Genomic DNA, 18844 nt, shown 5'->3' on the forward strand with positions numbered 1-18844 from the left:
ATTCAATTACCATGAATGCTATTTTAATACCACTTTGCACGCATATGATGTATAAATATGTGAATTAACTAGAATTGTTCGTCTTATCTCTGTTTTCCGATTTCTCTTAAAAATAATAGTTTTTTGGCTCTTGTTTCTAGTTTTTACATTCTGAATCCTAGTTGTGTCTACTATTATCTTTTGATGTCGAATGACAAAGGATAAAGGGGAAGAACTCATTTGAGCCTCTTTTGGTTCCCTAAAAATTGGGCACGAGAATGAGGATGTTGGAGTGCATTTTCAGTGTCACTTGAAAATAGTTCTGTTTCCAAGGAAATACGTAAGTCACTAGGATTGGGTAACAAATTAATGCAATTGTGGAGCTCTAGCTTAAGTAAGAATTAACGTAGGTTACGTGTTGAACCTCATGCATCCATCGTGCCACTCACATTCCATATTTCCAACTTTTTTGCGTTAATGAATTGCAGACTTCAATATGTTTAAATGGATTATTCTGCATAATTTAGCTGAAATTCATTCTACAGAATTAGTGCACAAAAAATGTGCAGCAGAATCAAGTGAAATGCTGCAGTTTGCCTGTTTCGTTTGCTCCATACAATTTCTGCTACAGCAACGATTCTTTATAAGTGATAGGTTGTCTTACACTGACCTCTCTACTTTTCTCGTATTTTTTCAACAGATTTCTGGAGATGCCGTGGAGACAAGCACAAAAGAGAACTAGGAAGCAAATGAGGAAAAACAATATCGACAAAAGAAGAAAAAAGAAATGAAGAAAAAAAGAATATCCCCGAAAAAAAAGAAAAAGAAACAAAAAAAAGCAATATATAGAAAAGAAAGAAGAAGAAAAAGAAACACAAAAAAAGGGAGTATCCGCAAAAAAAAAAGAATAAGAAACAAAAAAAAAGCAATATATTCAAAAAAAAAAAGAAGCAAAAGAAACAAAAAAAAAACAGTATCCAAAAGAGAAAAGAAAAAGGAAAAAAAGCAACATCCACTCGCCAACTTGGAGCCGTTGCTCTTGATGCACATAGAATTGAGTGCTCGGAAAACAATTTTTGCTGCTGGCAAGATGAAGACACAACCGCTACTTCGTGCAAGGTACTTGGTTTGTAGTTTGCTGGTTAAGTGAGATGGCTCTTAGTTAATTTATTTTGGTTATAACAAGTAGTTTTCATTAATAATATAGGAAGTGGCTTGCATAGTTGTTGGTAGTTGTTTATCACCTCCACAAAGTTACTCGTAGTCACTCATAATGCTTGAATCAAACTAGCTTTTCAAACAAAAATAGAATCATTTTCTGTGTTTGTGCGGTTGGAACACCCCGAACACTTGTTCATGGAAACTAGTCTTATAGTAACAGCGTTGCAATTGAGCATATCACAGCTGGAATTGCGTATAGTAGGCCAAAATGGAATGGAAAAGCTCCACTTATTTTTTTGTAATTCCCCACAGATATGTGTTGCTTCCTAGGCTTCGAGTTTGTGTAGTGCCTAGGGTAGAAGCATTATTATTTACTTTATCACACGTGGAAATTATATAAATCTAAAGAGTCTCGTGCTAGTATTTCTTGAAATTCTATTTGATAAGGATTTTATAATATAGGAAAGTTATGAGATTATGTGTTCTCCGTATGCTCATTATTCCAATAATTGAGTGAATTCATTCCCTTGTAGCTGTACTGTTGTTTTGGAGCTTGCCCGAGAAGCTTCTCTTCTAGCAGATTGGGTACGTCACGAAAACATTGCTGCCATCTTTTCAGTGACCATACTCAAATATGTGAGTGGTGGTGGCATATTGATGGCAGCTAGGATATTTTTGGATCATTTTGTATTCGTTTGACATGCCTCTGACACATTTCTTTCAGTGCCATCCAAGAGAGAATTTTCACTGATAGGGCTTGATTGCATCTTATCACCTACCATACTAAAATATGTGAATTAATGTAAATTGATCCATTATTTATTTTATAGTCGTATTTAAATTGCTGTATTGATGATTCCTTAGGCATGTGAAGACAAAGCCTATACAATGGATTCTGTGGCTCAAATCGTGAATCGACAATATAAAGATGGATGGTGTACAAAAGAGAAAAGAAGGCATATGAAACAATGAAACCAAAGAGAATATCAAAGGAGGAGATACTTCGTCTAATGGAAGAAAAGAAACAACTGAAAGAAGTAAGTCATTACTCAAAAACTGCATATGAATATGTTTATATGTGGATGTGCTTGCATGTTTTTCATTTATTCGACACATTATTTAATCTACTTGATTCTTATAAACTAGCAAGAAAAGCTGATTACAGCTGCTTCAAAAGGAGAAGGTGCTAAGATGAAAAAATACAAGAAGGAGATGCAGATGTGGGAAATGGGGAAATACACTCTAAAATCCATTGTAGCTGAAATTGAACAAAAAGTGGTTGAATTGGGATCAATTGGAGGTAGGATCTTTGGATATTTGTGTTTCTTTCTGTCTTCTTCCTTTGGAATCCACTCATCGCCTTGAAGGCGCCTAAGCTATTTTTGCGCTTTCGTAGCTTAGGACATCTGGTCACAAGGTTTGCAGAAAAAGGGGTTACATATTGCACAACGTCAAACCCCATGGAAAGAACTATTGTATGGACTACGGTAGTTCCTGAAGAATCTTATGTGGTAATTGTCCTTCCCCTATTGGTGAACGTTTTTATGAAGATTTTCTATGTTCTCATTCATTCAATTACCATGAATGCTATTTTAATACCACTTTGCACGCATATGATGTATAAATATGTGAATTAACTAGAATTGTTCGTCTTATCTCTGTTTTCCGATTTCTCTTAAAAATAATAGTTTTTTGGCTCTTGTTTCTAGTTTTTACATTTTGAATCCTAGTTGTGTCTACTATTATCTTTTGATGTCGAACAACAAAGGATAAAGGGGAAGAACTCATTTGAGGCTCTTTTGGTTCCCTAAAAATTGGGCACGAGAATGAGGATGTTGGAGTGCATTTTCAGTGTCACTTGAAAATAGTTCTGTTTCCAAGGAAATACGTAAGTCACTAGGATTGGGTAACAAATTAATGCAATTGTGGAGCTCTAGCTTAAGTAAGAATTAACGTAGGTTACGTGTTGAACCTCATGCATCCATCGTGCCACTCACATTCCATATTTCCAACTTTTTTGCGTTAATGAATTGCAGACTTCAATATGTTTAAATGGATTATTCTGCATAATTTACCTGAAATTCATTCTACAGAATTAGTGCACAAAAAATGTGCAGCAGAATCAAGTGAAATGCTGCAGTTTGCCTGTTTCGTTTGCTCCATACAATTTCTGCTACAGCAACGATTCTTTATAAGTGATAGGTTGTCTTACACTGACCTCTCTACTTTTCTCGTATTTTTTCAACAGATTTCTGGAGATGCCGTGGAGACAAGCACAAGAGAACTAGGAAGCAAATGAGGAAAAACAATATCGACAAAAGAAGAAAAAAGAAATGAAGAAAAAAAGAATATCCCCGAAAAAAAAGAAAAAGAAACAAAAAAAAGCAATATATAGAAAAGAAAGAAGAAGAAAAAGAAACACAAAAAAAGGGAGTATCCGCAAAAAAAAAAGAATAAGAAACAAAAAAAAAGCAATATATTCAAAAAAAAAAAGAAGCAAAAGAAACAAAAAAAAAACAGTATCCAAAAGAGGAAAGGAAAAGGAAAAAAAGCAACATCCACTCGCCAACTTGGAGCCGTTGCTCTTGATGCACATAGAATTGAGTGCTCGGAAAACAATTTTTGCTGCTGGCAAGATGAAGACACAACCGCTACTTCGTGCAAGGTACTTGGTTTGTAGTTTGCTGGTTAAGTGAGATGGCACTTAGTTAATTTATTTTGGTTATAACAAGTAGTTTTCATTAATAATATAGGAAGTGGCTTGCATAGTTGTTGGTAGTTGTTTATCACCTCCACAAAGTTACTCGTAGTCACTCATAATGCTTGAATCAAACTAGCTTTTCAAACAAAAATAGAATCACTTTCTGTGTTTGTGCGGTTGGAACACCCCGAACACTTGTTCATGGAAACTAGTCTTATAGTAACAGCGTTGCAATTGAGCATATCACAGCTGGAATTGCGTATAGTAGGCCAAAATGGAATGGAAAAGCTCCACTTATTTTTTTGTAATTCCCCACAGATATGTGTTGCTTCCTAGGCTTCGAGTTTGTGTAGTGCCTAGTGTAGAAGCATTATTATTTACTTTATCACACGTGGAAATTATATAAATCTAAAGAGTCTCGTGCTAGTATTTCTTGAAATTCTATTTGATAAGGATTTTATAATATAGGAAAGTTATGAGATTATGTGTTCTCCGTATGCTCATTATTCCAATAATTGAGTGAATTCATTCCCTTGTAGCTGTACTGTTGTTTTGGAGCTTGCCCGAGAAGCTTCTCTTCTAGCAGAATGGGTACGTCACGAAAACATTGCTGCCATATTTTCAGTGACCATACTCAAATGTGAGTGGTGGTGGCATATTGATGGCAGCTAGGATATTTTTGGATCCTTTTGTATTCGTTTGACATGCCTCTGACACATTTCTTTCAGTGCCATCCAAGAGATAATTTTCATTGATAGGGTTTGATTGCATCTTATCACCTACCATACTAATATATGTGAATTAATGTAAATTGATCCATTATTTATTTTATAGTCGTATTTAAATTGCTGTATTGATGATTCCTTAGGCATGTGAAGACAAAGCCTATACAATGGATTCTGTGGCTCAAATCGTGAATCGACAATATAAAGATGGATGGTGTACAAAAGAGAAAAGAAGGCATATGAAACAATGAAACCAAAGAGAATATCAAAGGAGGAGATACTTCGTCTAATGGAAGAAAAGAAACAACTGAAAGAAGTAAGTCATTACTCAAAAACTGCATATGAATATGTTTATATGTGGATGTGCTTGCATGTTTTTCATTTATTCGACACATTATTTAATCTACTTGATTCTTATAAACTAGCAAGAAAAGCTGATTACAGCTGCTTCAAAAGGAGAAGGTGCTAAGATGAAAAAATACAAGGAGATGCAGATGTGGGAAATGGGGAAATACACTCTAAAATCCATTGTAGCTGAAATTGAACAAAAAGTAGTTGAATTGGGATCAATTGGAGGTAGGATCTTTGGATATTTGTGTTTCTTTCTGTCTTCTTCCTTTGGAATCCACTCATCGCCTTGAAGGCGCCTAAGCTATTTTTGCGCTTTCGTAGCTTAGGACATCTGGTCACAAGGTTTGCAGAAAAAGGGGTTACATATTGCACAACGTCAAACCCCATGGAAAGAACTATTGTATGGACTACGGTAGTTCCTGAAGAATCTTATGTGGTAATTGTCCTTCCCCTATTGGTGAACGTTTTTATGAAGATTTTCTATGTTCTCATTCATTCAATTACCATGAATGCTATTTTAATACCACTTTGCACGCATATGATGTATAAATATGTGAATTAACTAGAATTGTTCGTCTTATCTCTGTTTTCCGATTTCTCTTAAAAATAATAGTTTTTTGGCTCTTGTTTCTAGTTTTTACATTCTGAATCCTAGTTGTGTCTACTATTATCTTTTGATGTCGAATGACAAAGGATAAAGGGGAAGAACTCATTTGAGCCTCTTTTGGTTCCCTAAAAATTGGGCACGAGAATGAGGATGTTGGAGTGCATTTTCAGTGTCACTTGAAAATAGTTCTGTTTCCAAGGAAATACGTAAGTCACTAGGATTGGGTAACAAATTAATGCAATTGTGGAGCTCTAGCTTAAGTAAGAATTAACGTAGGTTACGTGTTGAACCTCATGCATCCATCGTGCCACTCACATTCCATATTTCCAACTTTTTTGCGTTAATGAATTGCAGACTTCAATATGTTTAAATGGATTATTCTGCATAATTTACCTGAAATTCATTCTACAGAATTAGTGCACAAAAAATGTGCAGCAGAATCAAGTGAAATGTTGCAGTTTGCCTGTTTCGTTTGCTCCATACAATTTCTGCTACAGAAACGATTCTTTATAAGTGATAGGTTGTCTTACACTGACCTCTCTACTTTTCTCGTATTTTTTCAACAGATTTCTGGAGATGCCGTGGAGACAAGCACAAGAGAACTAGGAAGCAAATGAGGAAAAACAATATCGACAAAAGAAGAAAAAAGAAATGAAGAAAAAAAGAATATCCCCGAAAAAAAAGAAAAAGAAACAGAAAAAAGCAATATATAGAAAAGAAAGAAGAAGAAAAAGAAACACAAAAAAAAGGGAGTATCCGCAAAAAAAAAGAATAAGAAACAAAAAAAAAGCAATATATTCAAAAAAAAAAAACAGTATCCAAAAGAGAAAAGAAAAAGGAAAAAAAGCAACATCCACTCGCCAACTTGGAGCCGTTGCTCTTGATGCACATAGAATTGAGTGCTCGGAAAACAATTTTTGCTGCTGGCAAGATGAAGACACAACCGCTACTCCATGCAAGGTACTTGGTTTGTAGTTTGCTGGTTAAGTGATATGGCTCTTAGTTAATTTATTTTGGTTATAACAAGTAGTTTTCATTAATAATATAGGAAGTGGCTTGCATAGTTGTTGGTAGTTGTTTATCACCTCCACAAAGTTACTCGTAGTCACTCATAATGCTTGAATCAAACTAGCTTTTCAAACAAAAATAGAATTACTTTCTGTGTTTGTGCGGTTGGAACACCCCGAACACTTGTTCATGGAAAGTAGTCTTATAATAACAGCGTTGCAATTGAGCATATCACAGCTGGAATTGCGTATAGTAGGCCAAAATGGAATGGAAAAGCTCCACTTATTTTTTTGCAATTCCCCACAGATATGTGTTGCTTCCTAGGCTTCGAGTTTGTGTAGTGCCTAGTGTAGAAGCATTATTATTTACTTTATCACACGTGGAAATTATATAAATCTAAAGAATCTCGTGCTAGTATTTCTTGAAATTTTATTTGATAAGGATTTTATAATATAGGAAAGTTATGAGATTATGTGTTTTTCGTATGCTCATTATTCCAATAGTTGAGTGAATTCATTCCCTTGTAGCTGTACTGTTGTTTTGGAGCTTGCCCGAGAAGCTTCTCTTCTAGCAGATTGGGTACGTCACGAAAACATTGCTGCTATCTTTTCATCTTTTCAGTGACCATACTCAAATATGTGAGTGGTGGTGACATATTGATGGCAGCTAGGATATTTTTGGATCCTTTTGTATTTGTTTGAAATGCCTCTGACACATTTCTTTCAGTGCCATCCAAGAGAGAATTTTCATTGATAGGGCTTGATTGCATCTTATCACCTACCATACTAATATATGTGAATTAATGTAAATTGATCCATTATTTATTTTATAGTCGTATTTAAATTGCTGTATTGATGATTCCTTAGGCATGTGAAGACAAAGCCTATACAATGGATTCTGTGGCTCAAATCGTGAATCGACAATATAAAGATGGATGGTGTACAAAAGAGAAAAGAAGGCATATGAAACAATGAAACCAAAGAGAATATCAAAGGAGGAGATACTTCATCTAATGGAAGAAAAGAAACAACTGAAAGAAGTAAGTCATTACTCAAAAACTGCATATGAATATGTTTATATGTGGATGTGCTTGCATGTTTTTCATTTATTCGACACATTATTTAATCTACTTGATTCTTATAAACTAGTAAGAAAAGCTGATTACAGCTGCTTCAAAAGGAGGTGCTAAGATGAAAAAATACAAGAAGGAGATGCAGATGTGGGAAATGGGGAAATACACTCTAAAATCCATTGTAGCTAAAATTGAACAAAAAGTGGTTGAATTGGGATCAATTGGAGGTAGGATCTTTGGATATTTGTGTTTCTTTCTGTCTTCTTCCTTTGGAATCCACTCATCGCCTTGAAGGCGCCTAAGCTATTTTTGCGCTTTCGTAGCTTAGGACATCTGGTCACAAGGTTTGCAGAAAAAGGGGTTACATATTGCACAACGTCAAACCCCATGGAAAGAACTATTGTATGGACTACGGTAGTTCCTGAAGAATCTTATGTGGTAATTGTCCTTCCCCTATTGGTGAACGTTTTTATGAAGATTTTCTATGTTCTCATTCATTCAATTACCATGAATGCTATTTTAATACCACTTTGCACGCATATGATGTATAAATATGTGAATTAACTAGAATTGTTCGTCTTATCTCTGTTTTCCGATTTCTCTTAAAAATAATAGTTTTTTGGCTCTTGTTTCTAGTTTTTACATTCTGAATCCTAGTTGTGTCTACTATTATCTTTTGATGTCGAATGACAAAGGATAAAGGGGAAGAACTCATTTGAGGCTCTTTTGGTTCCCTAAAAATTGGGCACGAGAATGAGGATGTTGGAGTGCATTTTCAGTGTCACTTGAAAATAGTTCTGTTTCCAAGGAAATACGTAAGTCACTAGGATTGGGTAACAAATTAATGCAATTGTGGAGCTCTAGCTTAAGTAAGAATTAACGTAGGTTACGTGTTGAACCTCATGCATCCATCGTGCCACTCACATTCCATATTTCCAACTTTTTTGCGTTAATGAATTGCAGACTTCAATATGTTTAAATGGATTATTCTGCATAATTTACCTGAAATTCATTCTACAGAATTAGTGCACAAAAAATGTGCAGCAGAATCAAGTGAAATGCTGCAGTTTGCCTGTTTCGTTTGCTCCATACAATTTCTGCTACAGAAACGATTCTTTATAAGTGATAGGTTGTCTTACACTGACCTCTCTACTTTTCTCGTATTTTTTCAACAGATTTCTGGAGATGCCGTGGAGACAAGCACAAGAGAACTAGGAAGCAAATGAGGAAAAACAATATCGACAAAAGAAGAAAAAAGAAATGAAGAAAAAAAGAATATCCCCGAAAAAAAAGAAAAAGAAACAGAAAAAAGCAATATATAGAAAAGAAAGAAGAAGAAAAAGAAACACAAAAAAAAGGGAGTATCCGCAAAAAAAAAGAATAAGAAACAAAAAAAAAGCAATATATTCAAAAAAAAAAACAGTATCCAAAAGAGAAAAGAAAAAGGAAAAAAAGCAACATCCACTCGCCAACTTGGAGCCGTTGCTCTTGATGCACATAGAATTGAGTGCTCGGAAAACAATTTTTGCTGCTGGCAAGATGAAGACACAACCGCTACTCCATGCAAGGTACTTGGTTTGTAGTTTGCTGGTTAAGTGAGATGGCTCTTAGTTAATTTATTTTGGTTATAACAAGTAGTTTTCATTAATAATATAGGAAGTGGCTTGCATAGTTGTTGGTAGTTGTTTATCACCTCCACAAAGTTACTCGTAGTCACTCATAATGCTTGAATCAAACTAGCTTTTCAAACAAAAATAGAATCACTTTCTGTGTTTGTGCGGTTGGAACACCCCGAACACTTGTTCATGGAAACTAGTCTTATAGTAACAGCGTTGCAATTGAGCATATCACAGCTGGAATTGCGTATAGTAGGCCAAAATGGAATGGAAAAGCTCCACTTATTTTTTTGTAATTCCCCACAGATATGTGTTGCTTCCTAGGCTTCGAGTTTGTGTAGTGCCTAGTGTAGAAGCATTATTATTTACTTTATCACACGTGGAAATTATATAAATCTAAAGAGTCTCGTGCTAGTATTTCTTGAAATTCTATTTGATAAGGATTTTATAATATAGGAAAGTTATGAGATTATGTGTTCTCCGTATGCTCATTATTCCAATAATTGAGTGAATTCATTCCCTTGTAGCTGTACTGTTGTTTTGGAGCTTGCCCGAGAAGCTTCTCTTCTAGCAGAATGGGTACGTCACGAAAACATTGCTGCCATATTTTCAGTGACCATACTCAAATGTGAGTGGTGGTGGCATATTGATGGCAGCTAGGATATTTTTGGATCCTTTTGTATTCGTTTGACATGCCTCTGACACATTTCTTTCAGTGCCATCCAAGAGATAATTTTCATTGATAGGGTTTGATTGCATCTTATCACCTACCATACTAATATATGTGAATTAATGTAAATTGATCCATTATTTATTTTATAGTCGTATTTAAATTGCTGTATTGATGATTCCTTAGGCATGTGAAGACAAAGCCTATACAATGGATTCTGTGGCTCAAATCGTGAATCGACAATATAAAGATGGATGGTGTACAAAAGAGAAAAGAAGGCATATGAAACAATGAAACCAAAGAGAATATCAAAGGAGGAGATACTTCGTCTAATGGAAGAAAAGAAACAACTGAAAGAAGTAAGTCATTACTCAAAAACTGCATATGAATATGTTTATATGTGGATGTGCTTGCATGTTTTTCATTTATTCGACACATTATTTAATCTACTTGATTCTTATAAACTAGCAAGAAAAGCTGATTACAGCTGCTTCAAAAGGAGAAGGTGCTAAGATGAAAAAATACAAGGAGATGCAGATGTGGGAAATGGGGAAATACACTCTAAAATCCATTGTAGCTGAAATTGAACAAAAAGTAGTTGAATTGGGATCAATTGGAGGTAGGATCTTTGGATATTTGTGTTTCTTTCTGTCTTCTTCCTTTGGAATCCACTCATCGCCTTGAAGGCGCCTAAGCTATTTTTGCGCTTTCGTAGCTTAGGACATCTGGTCACAAGGTTTGCAGAAAAAGGGGTTACATATTGCACAACGTCAAACCCCATGGAAAGAACTATTGTATGGACTACGGTAGTTCCTGAAGAATCTTATGTGGTAATTGTCCTTCCCCTATTGGTGAACGTTTTTATGAAGATTTTCTATGTTCTCATTCATTCAATTACCATGAATGCTATTTTAATACCACTTTGCACGCATATGATGTATAAATATGTGAATTAACTAGAATTGTTCGTCTTATCTCTGTTTTCCGATTTCTCTTAAAAATAATAGTTTTTTGGCTCTTGTTTCTAGTTTTTACATTCTGAATCCTAGTTGTGTCTACTATTATCTTTTGATGTCGAATGACAAAGGATAAAGGGGAAGAACTCATTTGAGGCTCTTTTGGTTCCCTAAAAATTGGGCACGAGAATGAGGATGTTGGAGTGCATTTTCAGTGTCACTTGAAAATAGTTCTGTTTCCAAGGAAATACGTAAGTCACTAGGATTGGGTAACAAATTAATGCAATTGTGGAGCTCTAGCTTAAGTAAGAATTAACGTAGGTTACGTGTTGAACCTCATGCATCCATCGTGCCACTCACATTCCATATTTCCAACTTTTTTGCGTTAATGAATTGCAGACTTCAATATGTTTAAATGGATTATTCTGCATAATTTACCTGAAATTCATTCTACAGAATTAGTGCACAAAAAATGTGCAGCAGAATCAAGTGAAATGTTGCAGTTTGCCTGTTTCGTTTGCTCCATACAATTTCTGCTACAGAAACGATTCTTTATAAGTGATAGGTTGTCTTACACTGACCTCTCTACTTTTCTCGTATTTTTTCAACAGATTTCTGGAGATGCCGTGGAGACAAGCACAAGAGAACTAGGAAGCAAATGAGGAAAAACAATATCGACAAAAGAAGAAAAAAGAAATGAAGAAAAAAAGAATATCCCCGAAAAAAAAGAAAAAGAAACAGAAAAAAGCAATATATAGAAAAGAAAGAAGAAGAAAAAGAAACACAAAAAAAAGGGAGTATCCGCAAAAAAAAAGAATAAGAAACAAAAAAAAAGCAATATATTCAAAAAAAAAAAACAGTATCCAAAAGAGAAAAGAAAAAGGAAAAAAAGCAACATCCACTCGCCAACTTGGAGCCGTTGCTCTTGATGCACATAGAATTGAGTGCTCGGAAAACAATTTTTGCTGCTGGCAAGATGAAGACACAACCGCTACTCCATGCAAGGTACTTGGTTTGTAGTTTGCTGGTTAAGTGATATGGCTCTTAGTTAATTTATTTTGGTTATAACAAGTAGTTTTCATTAATAATATAGGAAGTGGCTTGCATAGTTGTTGGTAGTTGTTTATCACCTCCACAAAGTTACTCGTAGTCACTCATAATGCTTGAATCAAACTAGCTTTTCAAACAAAAATAGAATTACTTTCTGTGTTTGTGCGGTTGGAACACCCCGAACACTTGTTCATGGAAAGTAGTCTTATAATAACAGCGTTGCAATTGAGCATATCACAGCTGGAATTGCGTATAGTAGGCCAAAATGGAATGGAAAAGCTCCACTTATTTTTTTGCAATTCCCCACAGATATGTGTTGCTTCCTAGGCTTCGAGTTTGTGTAGTGCCTAGTGTAGAAGCATTATTATTTACTTTATCACACGTGGAAATTATATAAATCTAAAGAATCTCGTGCTAGTATTTCTTGAAATTTTATTTGATAAGGATTTTATAATATAGGAAAGTTATGAGATTATGTGTTTTTCGTATGCTCATTATTCCAATAGTTGAGTGAATTCATTCCCTTGTAGCTGTACTGTTGTTTTGGAGCTTGCCCGAGAAGCTTCTCTTCTAGCAGATTGGGTACGTCACGAAAACATTGCTGCTATCTTTTCATCTTTTCAGTGACCATACTCAAATATGTGAGTGGTGGTGACATATTGATGGCAGCTAGGATATTTTTGGATCCTTTTGTATTTGTTTGAAATGCCTCTGACACATTTCTTTCAGTGCCATCCAAGAGAGAATTTTCATTGATAGGGCTTGATTGCATCTTATCACCTACCATACTAATATATGTGAATTAATGTAAATTGATCCATTATTTATTTTATAGTCGTATTTAAATTGCTGTATTGATGATTCCTTAGGCATGTGAAGACAAAGCCTATACAATGGATTCTGTGGCTCAAATCGTGAATCGACAATATAAAGATGGATGGTGTACAAAAGAGAAAAGAAGGCATATGAAACAATGAAACCAAAGAGAATATCAAAGGAGGAGATACTTCATCTAATGGAAGAAAAGAAACAACTGAAAGAAGTAAGTCATTACTCAAAAACTGCATATGAATATGTTTATATGTGGATGTGCTTGCATGTTTTTCATTTATTCGACACATTATTTAATCTACTTGATTCTTATAAACTAGTAAGAAAAGCTGATTACAGCTGCTTCAAAAGGAGGTGCTAAGATGAAAAAATACAAGAAGGAGATGCAGATGTGGGAAATGGGGAAATACACTCTAAAATCCATTGTAGCTAAAATTGAACAAAAAGTGGTTGAATTGGGATCAATTGGAGGTAGGATCTTTGGATATTTGTGTTTCTTTCTGTCTTCTTCCTTTGGAATCCACTCATCGCCTTGAAGGCGCCTAAGCTATTTTTGCGCTTTCGTAGCTTAGGACATCTGGTCACAAGGTTTGCAGAAAAAGGGGTTACATATTGCACAACGTCAAACCCCATGGAAAGAACTATTGTATGGACTACGGTAGTTCCTGAAGAATCTTATGTGGTAATTGTCCTTCCCCTATTGGTGAACGTTTTTATGAAGATTTTCTATGTTCTCATTCATTCAATTACCATGAATGCTATTTTAATACCACTTTGCACGCATATGATGTATAAATATGTGAATTAACTAGAATTGTTCGTCTTATCTCTGTTTTCCGATTTCTCTTAAAAATAATAGTTTTTTGGCTCTTGTTTCTAGTTTTTACATTCTGAATCCTAGTTGTGTCTACTATTATCTTTTGATGTCGAATGACAAAGGATAAAGGGGAAGAACTCATTTGAGGCTCTTTTGGTTCCCTAAAAATTGGGCACGAGAATGAGGATGTTGGAGTGCATTTTCAGTGTCACTTGAAAATAGTTCTGTTTCCAAGGAAATACGTAAGTCACTAGGATTGGGTAACAAATTAATGCAATTGTGGAGCTCTAGCTTAAGTAAGAATTAACGTAGGTTACGTGTTGAACCTCATGCATCCATCGTGCCACTCACATTCCATATTTCCAACTTTTTTGCGTTAATGAATTGCAGACTTCAATATGTTTAAATGGATTATTCTGCATAATTTACCTGAAATTCATTCTACAGAATTAGTGCACAAAAAATGTGCAGCAGAATCAAGTGAAATGCTGCAGTTTGCCTGTTTCGTTTGCTCCATACAATTTCTGCTACAGAAACGATTCTTTATAAGTGATAGGTTGTCTTACACTGACCTCTCTACTTTTCTCGTATTTTTTCAACAGATTTCTGGAGATGCCGTGGAGACAAGCACAAGAGAACTAGGAAGCAAATGAGGAAAAACAATATCGACAAAAGAAGAAAAAAGAAATGAAGAAAAAAAGAATATCCCCGAAAAAAAAGAAAAAGAAACAGAAAAAAGCAATATATAGAAAAGAAAGAAGAAGAAAAAGAAACACAAAAAAAAGGGAGTATCCGCAAAAAAAAAGAATAAGAAACAAAAAAAAAGCAATATATTCAAAAAAAAAACAGTATCCAAAAGAGAAAAGAAAAAGGAAAAAAAGCAACATCCACTCGCCAACTTGGAGCCGTTGCTCTTGATGCACATAGAATTGAGTGCTCGGAAAACAATTTTTGCTGCTGGCAAGATGAAGACACAACCGCTACTCCATGCAAGGTACTTGGTTTGTAGTTTGCTGGTTAAGTGAGATGGCTCTTAGTTAATTTATTTTGGTTATAACAAGTAGTTTTCATTAATAATATAGGAAGTGGCTTGCATAGTTGTTGGTAGTTGTTTATCACCTCCACAAAGTTACTCGTAGTCACTCATAATGCTTGAATCAAACTAGCTTTTCAAACAAAAATAGAATCACTTTCTGTGTTTGTGCGGTTGGAACACCCCGAACACTTGTTCATGGAAACTAGGCTTATAGTAACAGCGTTGCAATTGAGCATATCACAGCTGGAATTGCGTATAGTAGGCCAAAATGGAATGGAAAAGCTCCACTTATTTTTTTGTAATTCCCCACAGATATGTGTTGCTTCCTAGGCTTCGAGTTTGTGTAGTGCCTAGTGTAGAAGCATTATTATTTACTTTATCACACGTGGAAATTATATAAATCTAAAGAGTCTCGTGCTAGTATTTCTTGAAATTCTATTTGATAAGGATTTTATAATACAGGAAAGTTATGAGATTATGTGTTCTCCGTATGCTCATTATTCCAATAATTGAGTGAATTCATTCCCTTGTAGCTGTACTGTTGTTTTGGAGCTTGCCCGAGAAGCTTCTCTTCTAGCAGAATGGGTACGTCACGAAAACATTGCTGCCATCTTTTCAGTGACCATATTCAAATGTGAGTGGTGGTGGCATATTGATGGCAGCTAGGATATTTTTGGGTCCTTTTGTATTCGTTTGACATGCCTCTGACACATTTCTTTCAGTGCCATCCAATAGAGAATTTTCATTGATAGGGCTTGATTGCATCTTATCACCTACCATACTAATATATGTGAATTAATGTAAATTGATCCATTATTTATTTTATAGTCGTATTTAAATTGTTGTATTGATGATTCCTTAGGCATGTGAAGACAAAGCCTATACAATGGATTCTGTGGCTCAAATCGTGAATCGACAATATAAAGATGGATGGTGTACAAAAGAGAAAAGAAGGCATATGAAACAATGAAACCAAAGAGAATATCAAAGGAGGAGATACTTCATCTAATGGAAGAAAAGAAACAACTGAAAGAAGTAAGTCATTACTCAAAAACTGCATATGAATATGTTTATATGTGGATGTGCTTGCATGTTTTTCATTTATTCGACACATTATTTAATCTACTTGATTCTTATAAACTAGTAAGAAAAGCTGATTACAGCTGCTTCAAAAGGTGAAGGTGCTAAGATGAAAAAATACAAGAAGGAGATGCAGATGTGGGAAATGGGGAAATACACTCTAAAATCCATTGTAGCTGAAATTGAACAAAAAGTGGTTGAATTGGGATCAATTGGAGGTAGGATCTTTCGATATTTGTGTTTCTTTCTTTCTTCGTACTTAGGAATCCACTCATCGCCTTGAAGGCGCCTAAGCTATTTTTGCGCTTTCGTAGCTTAGGACATCTGGTCACAAGGTTTGCAGAAAAAGGGGTTACATATTGCACAACGTCAAACCCCATGGAAAGAACTATTGTATGGACTACGGTAGTTCCTGAAGAATCTTATGTGGTAATTGTCCTTCCCCTATTGGTGAACGTTTTTATGAAGATTTTCTATGTTCTCATTCATTCAATTACCATGAATGCTATTTTAATACCACTTTGCACGCATATGATGTATAAATATGTGAATTAACTAGAATTGTTCGTCTTATCTCTGTTTTCCGATTTCTCTTAAAAATAATAGTTTTTTGGCTCTTGTTTCTAGTTTTTACATTCTGAATCCTAGTTGTGTCTACTATTATCTTTTGATGTCGAATGACAAAGGATAAAGGGGAAGAACTCATTTGAGGCTCTTTTGGTTCCCTAAAAATTGGGCACGAGAATGAGGATGTTGGAGTGCATTTTCAGTGTCACTTGAAAATAGTTCTGTTTCCAAGGAAATACGTAAGTCACTAGGATTGGGTAACAAATTAATGCAATTGTGGAGCTCTAGCTTAAGTAAGAATTAACGTAGGTTACGTGTTGAACCTCATGCATCCATCGTGCCACTCACATTCCATATTTCCAACTTTTTTGCGTTAATGAATTGCAGACTTCAATATGTTTAAATGGATTATTCTGCATAATTTACCTGAAATTCATTCTACAGAATTAGTGCACAAAAAATGTGCAGCAGAATCAAGTGAAATGCTGCAGTTTGCCTGTTTCGTTTGCTCCATACAATTTCTGCTACAGAAACGATTCTTTATAAGTGATAGGTTGTCTTACACTGACCTCTCTACTTTTCTCGTATTTTTTCAACAGATTTCTGGAGATGCCGTGGAGACAAGCACAAGAGAACTAGGAAGCAAATGAGGAAAAACAATATCGACAAAAGAAGAAAAAAGAAATGAAGAAAAAAAGAATATCCCCGAAAAAAAAGAAAAAGAAACAAAAAAAAGCAATATATAGAAAAGAAAGAAGAAGAAAAAGAAACACAAAAAAAAGGGAGTATCCGCAAAAAAAAAGAATAAGAAACAAAAAAAAAGCAATATATTCAAAAAAAAAAACAGTATCCAAAAGAGAAAAGAAAAAGGAAAAAAAGCAACATCCACTCGCCAACTTGGAGCCGTTGCTCTTGATGCACATAGAATTGAGTGCTCGGAAAACAATTTTTGCTGCTGGCAAGATGAAGACACAACCGCTACTCCATGCAAGGTACTTGGTTTGTAGTTTGCTGGTTAAGTGAGATGGCTCTTAGTTAATTTATTTTGGTTATAACAAGTAGTTTTCATTAATAATATAGGAAGTGGCTTGCATAGTTGTTGGTAGTTGTTTATCACCTCCACAAAGTTACTCGTAGTCACTCATAATGCTTGAATCAAACTAGCTTTTCAAACAAAAATAGAATCACTTTCTGTGTTTGTGCGGTTGGAACACCCCGAACACTTGTTCATGGAAACTAGTCTTATAGTAACAGCGTTGCAATTGAGCATATCACAGCTGGAATTGCGTATAGTAGGCCAAAATGGAATGGAAAAGCTCCACTTATTTTTTTGTAATTCCCCACAGATATGTGTTGCTTCCTAGGCTTCGAGTTTGTGTAGTGCCTAGTGTAGAAGCATTATTATTTACTTTATCACACGTGGAAATTATATAAATCTAAAGAGTCTCGTGCTAGTATTTCTTGAAATTCTATTTGATAAGGATTTTATAATACAGGAAAGTTATGAGATTATGTGTTCTCCGTATGCTCATTATTCCAATAATTGAGTGAATTCATTCCCTTGTAGCTGTACTGTTGTTTTGGAGCTTGCCCGAGAAGCTTCTCTTCTAGCAGAATGGGTACGTCACGAAAACATTGCTGCCATCTTTTCAGTGACCATATTCAAATGTGAGTGGTGGTGGCATATTGATGGCAGCTAGGATATTTTTGGGTCCTTTTGTATTCGTTTGACATGCCTCTGACACATTTCTTTCAGTGCCATCCAATAGAGAATTTTCATTGATAGGGCTTGATTGCATCTTATCACCTACCATACTAATATATGTGAATTAATGTAAATTGATCCATTATTTATTTTATAGTCGTATTTAAATTGTTGTATTGATGATTCCTTAGGCATGTGAAGACAAAGCCTATACAATGGATTCTGTGGCTCAAATCGTGAATCGACAATATAAAGATGGATGGTGTACAAAAGAGAAAAGAAGGCATATGAAACAATGAAACCAAAGAGAATATCAAAGGAGGAGATACTTCATCTAATGGAAGAAAAGAAACAACTGAAAGAAGTAAGTCATTACTCAAAAACTGCATATGAATATGTTTATATGTGGATGTGCTTGCATGTTTTTCATTTATTCGACACATTATTTAATCTACTTGATTCTTATAAACTAGTAAGAAAAGCTGATTACAGCTGCTTCAAAAGGTGAAGGTGCTAAGATGAAAAAATACAAGAAGGAGATGCAGATGTGGGAAATGGGGAAATACACTCTAAAATCCATTGTAGCTGAAATTGAACAAAAAGTGGTTGAATTGGGATCAATTGGAGGTAGGATCTTTCGATATTTGTGTTTCTTTCTTTCTTCGTACTTAGGAATCCACTCATCGCCTTAAAGGCGCCTAAGCTATTTTTGCGCTTTCGTAGCTTAGGACATCTGGTCACATGGTTTGCAGAAAAAGGGGTTACATATTGCACAACGTCAAATCCCATGGAAAGAACTATTGTATGGACTACGGTAGTTCCTGAAGAATCTTATGTGGTAATTGTCCTTGCCCTATTGGTGAACGTTTTTATGAAGATTTTCTATGTTCTCATTCATTCAATTACCATGAA

At 35.1% G+C, this 18844-nt stretch overlaps 1 protein-coding gene across 50 annotated transcripts in view; it reads left to right on the top strand.

Moving 5' to 3' along the window:
• LOC105179725 (crossover junction endonuclease EME1-like) overlaps positions 1-18844 on the top strand; it is a 36787-nt gene that overhangs the window by 10588 nt on the left and 7355 nt on the right. For 13 of the 50 annotated variants that reach the window (XR_016064536.1, XR_016064566.1, XR_016064535.1 and 10 more), the window contains 23 exons: positions 680-1098; positions 2005-2177; positions 2287-2440; positions 2537-2651; positions 3389-3805; positions 4710-4882; positions 4992-5142; positions 5239-5353; positions 6091-6484; positions 7399-8042; positions 8780-9172; positions 10077-10249; positions 10359-10509; positions 10606-10720; positions 11458-11851; positions 12766-13409; positions 14147-14538; positions 15443-15615; positions 15756-15878; positions 15975-16089; positions 16827-17219; positions 18124-18559; positions 18656-18770. Coding sequence is in view for 7 of the 50 variants with exons in the window: in XM_088878451.1 (XP_088734577.1) it covers positions 680-721 (42 nt within the window). In the remaining 43 variants the exon portion in view is untranslated. Of the gene's footprint in view, positions 1-679; positions 1099-2004; positions 2178-2286; positions 2441-2536; positions 2652-3388; positions 3806-4380; positions 4482-4709; positions 4883-4991; positions 5143-5238; positions 5354-6090; positions 6485-7059; positions 7112-7398; positions 8043-8779; positions 9173-9747; positions 9800-10076; positions 10250-10358; positions 10510-10605; positions 10721-11457; positions 11852-12426; positions 12479-12765; positions 13410-14146; positions 14539-15113; positions 15215-15442; positions 15616-15724; positions 15879-15974; positions 16090-16826; positions 17220-17794; positions 17896-18123; positions 18560-18655; positions 18771-18844 lie in introns of all 50 variants that reach the window. The other 37 variants (XR_016064572.1, XR_016064571.1, XR_016064568.1 and 34 more) reach the window with 37 other exon arrangements.

This window comes from Sesamum indicum, linkage group LG3 (assembly GCF_026168435.1).
Source record: "Sesamum indicum cultivar Baizhima isolate 11 linkage group LG3, ASM2616843v1, whole genome shotgun sequence".
Lineage (NCBI taxonomy): Eukaryota > Viridiplantae > Streptophyta > Magnoliopsida > Lamiales > Pedaliaceae > Sesamum > Sesamum indicum.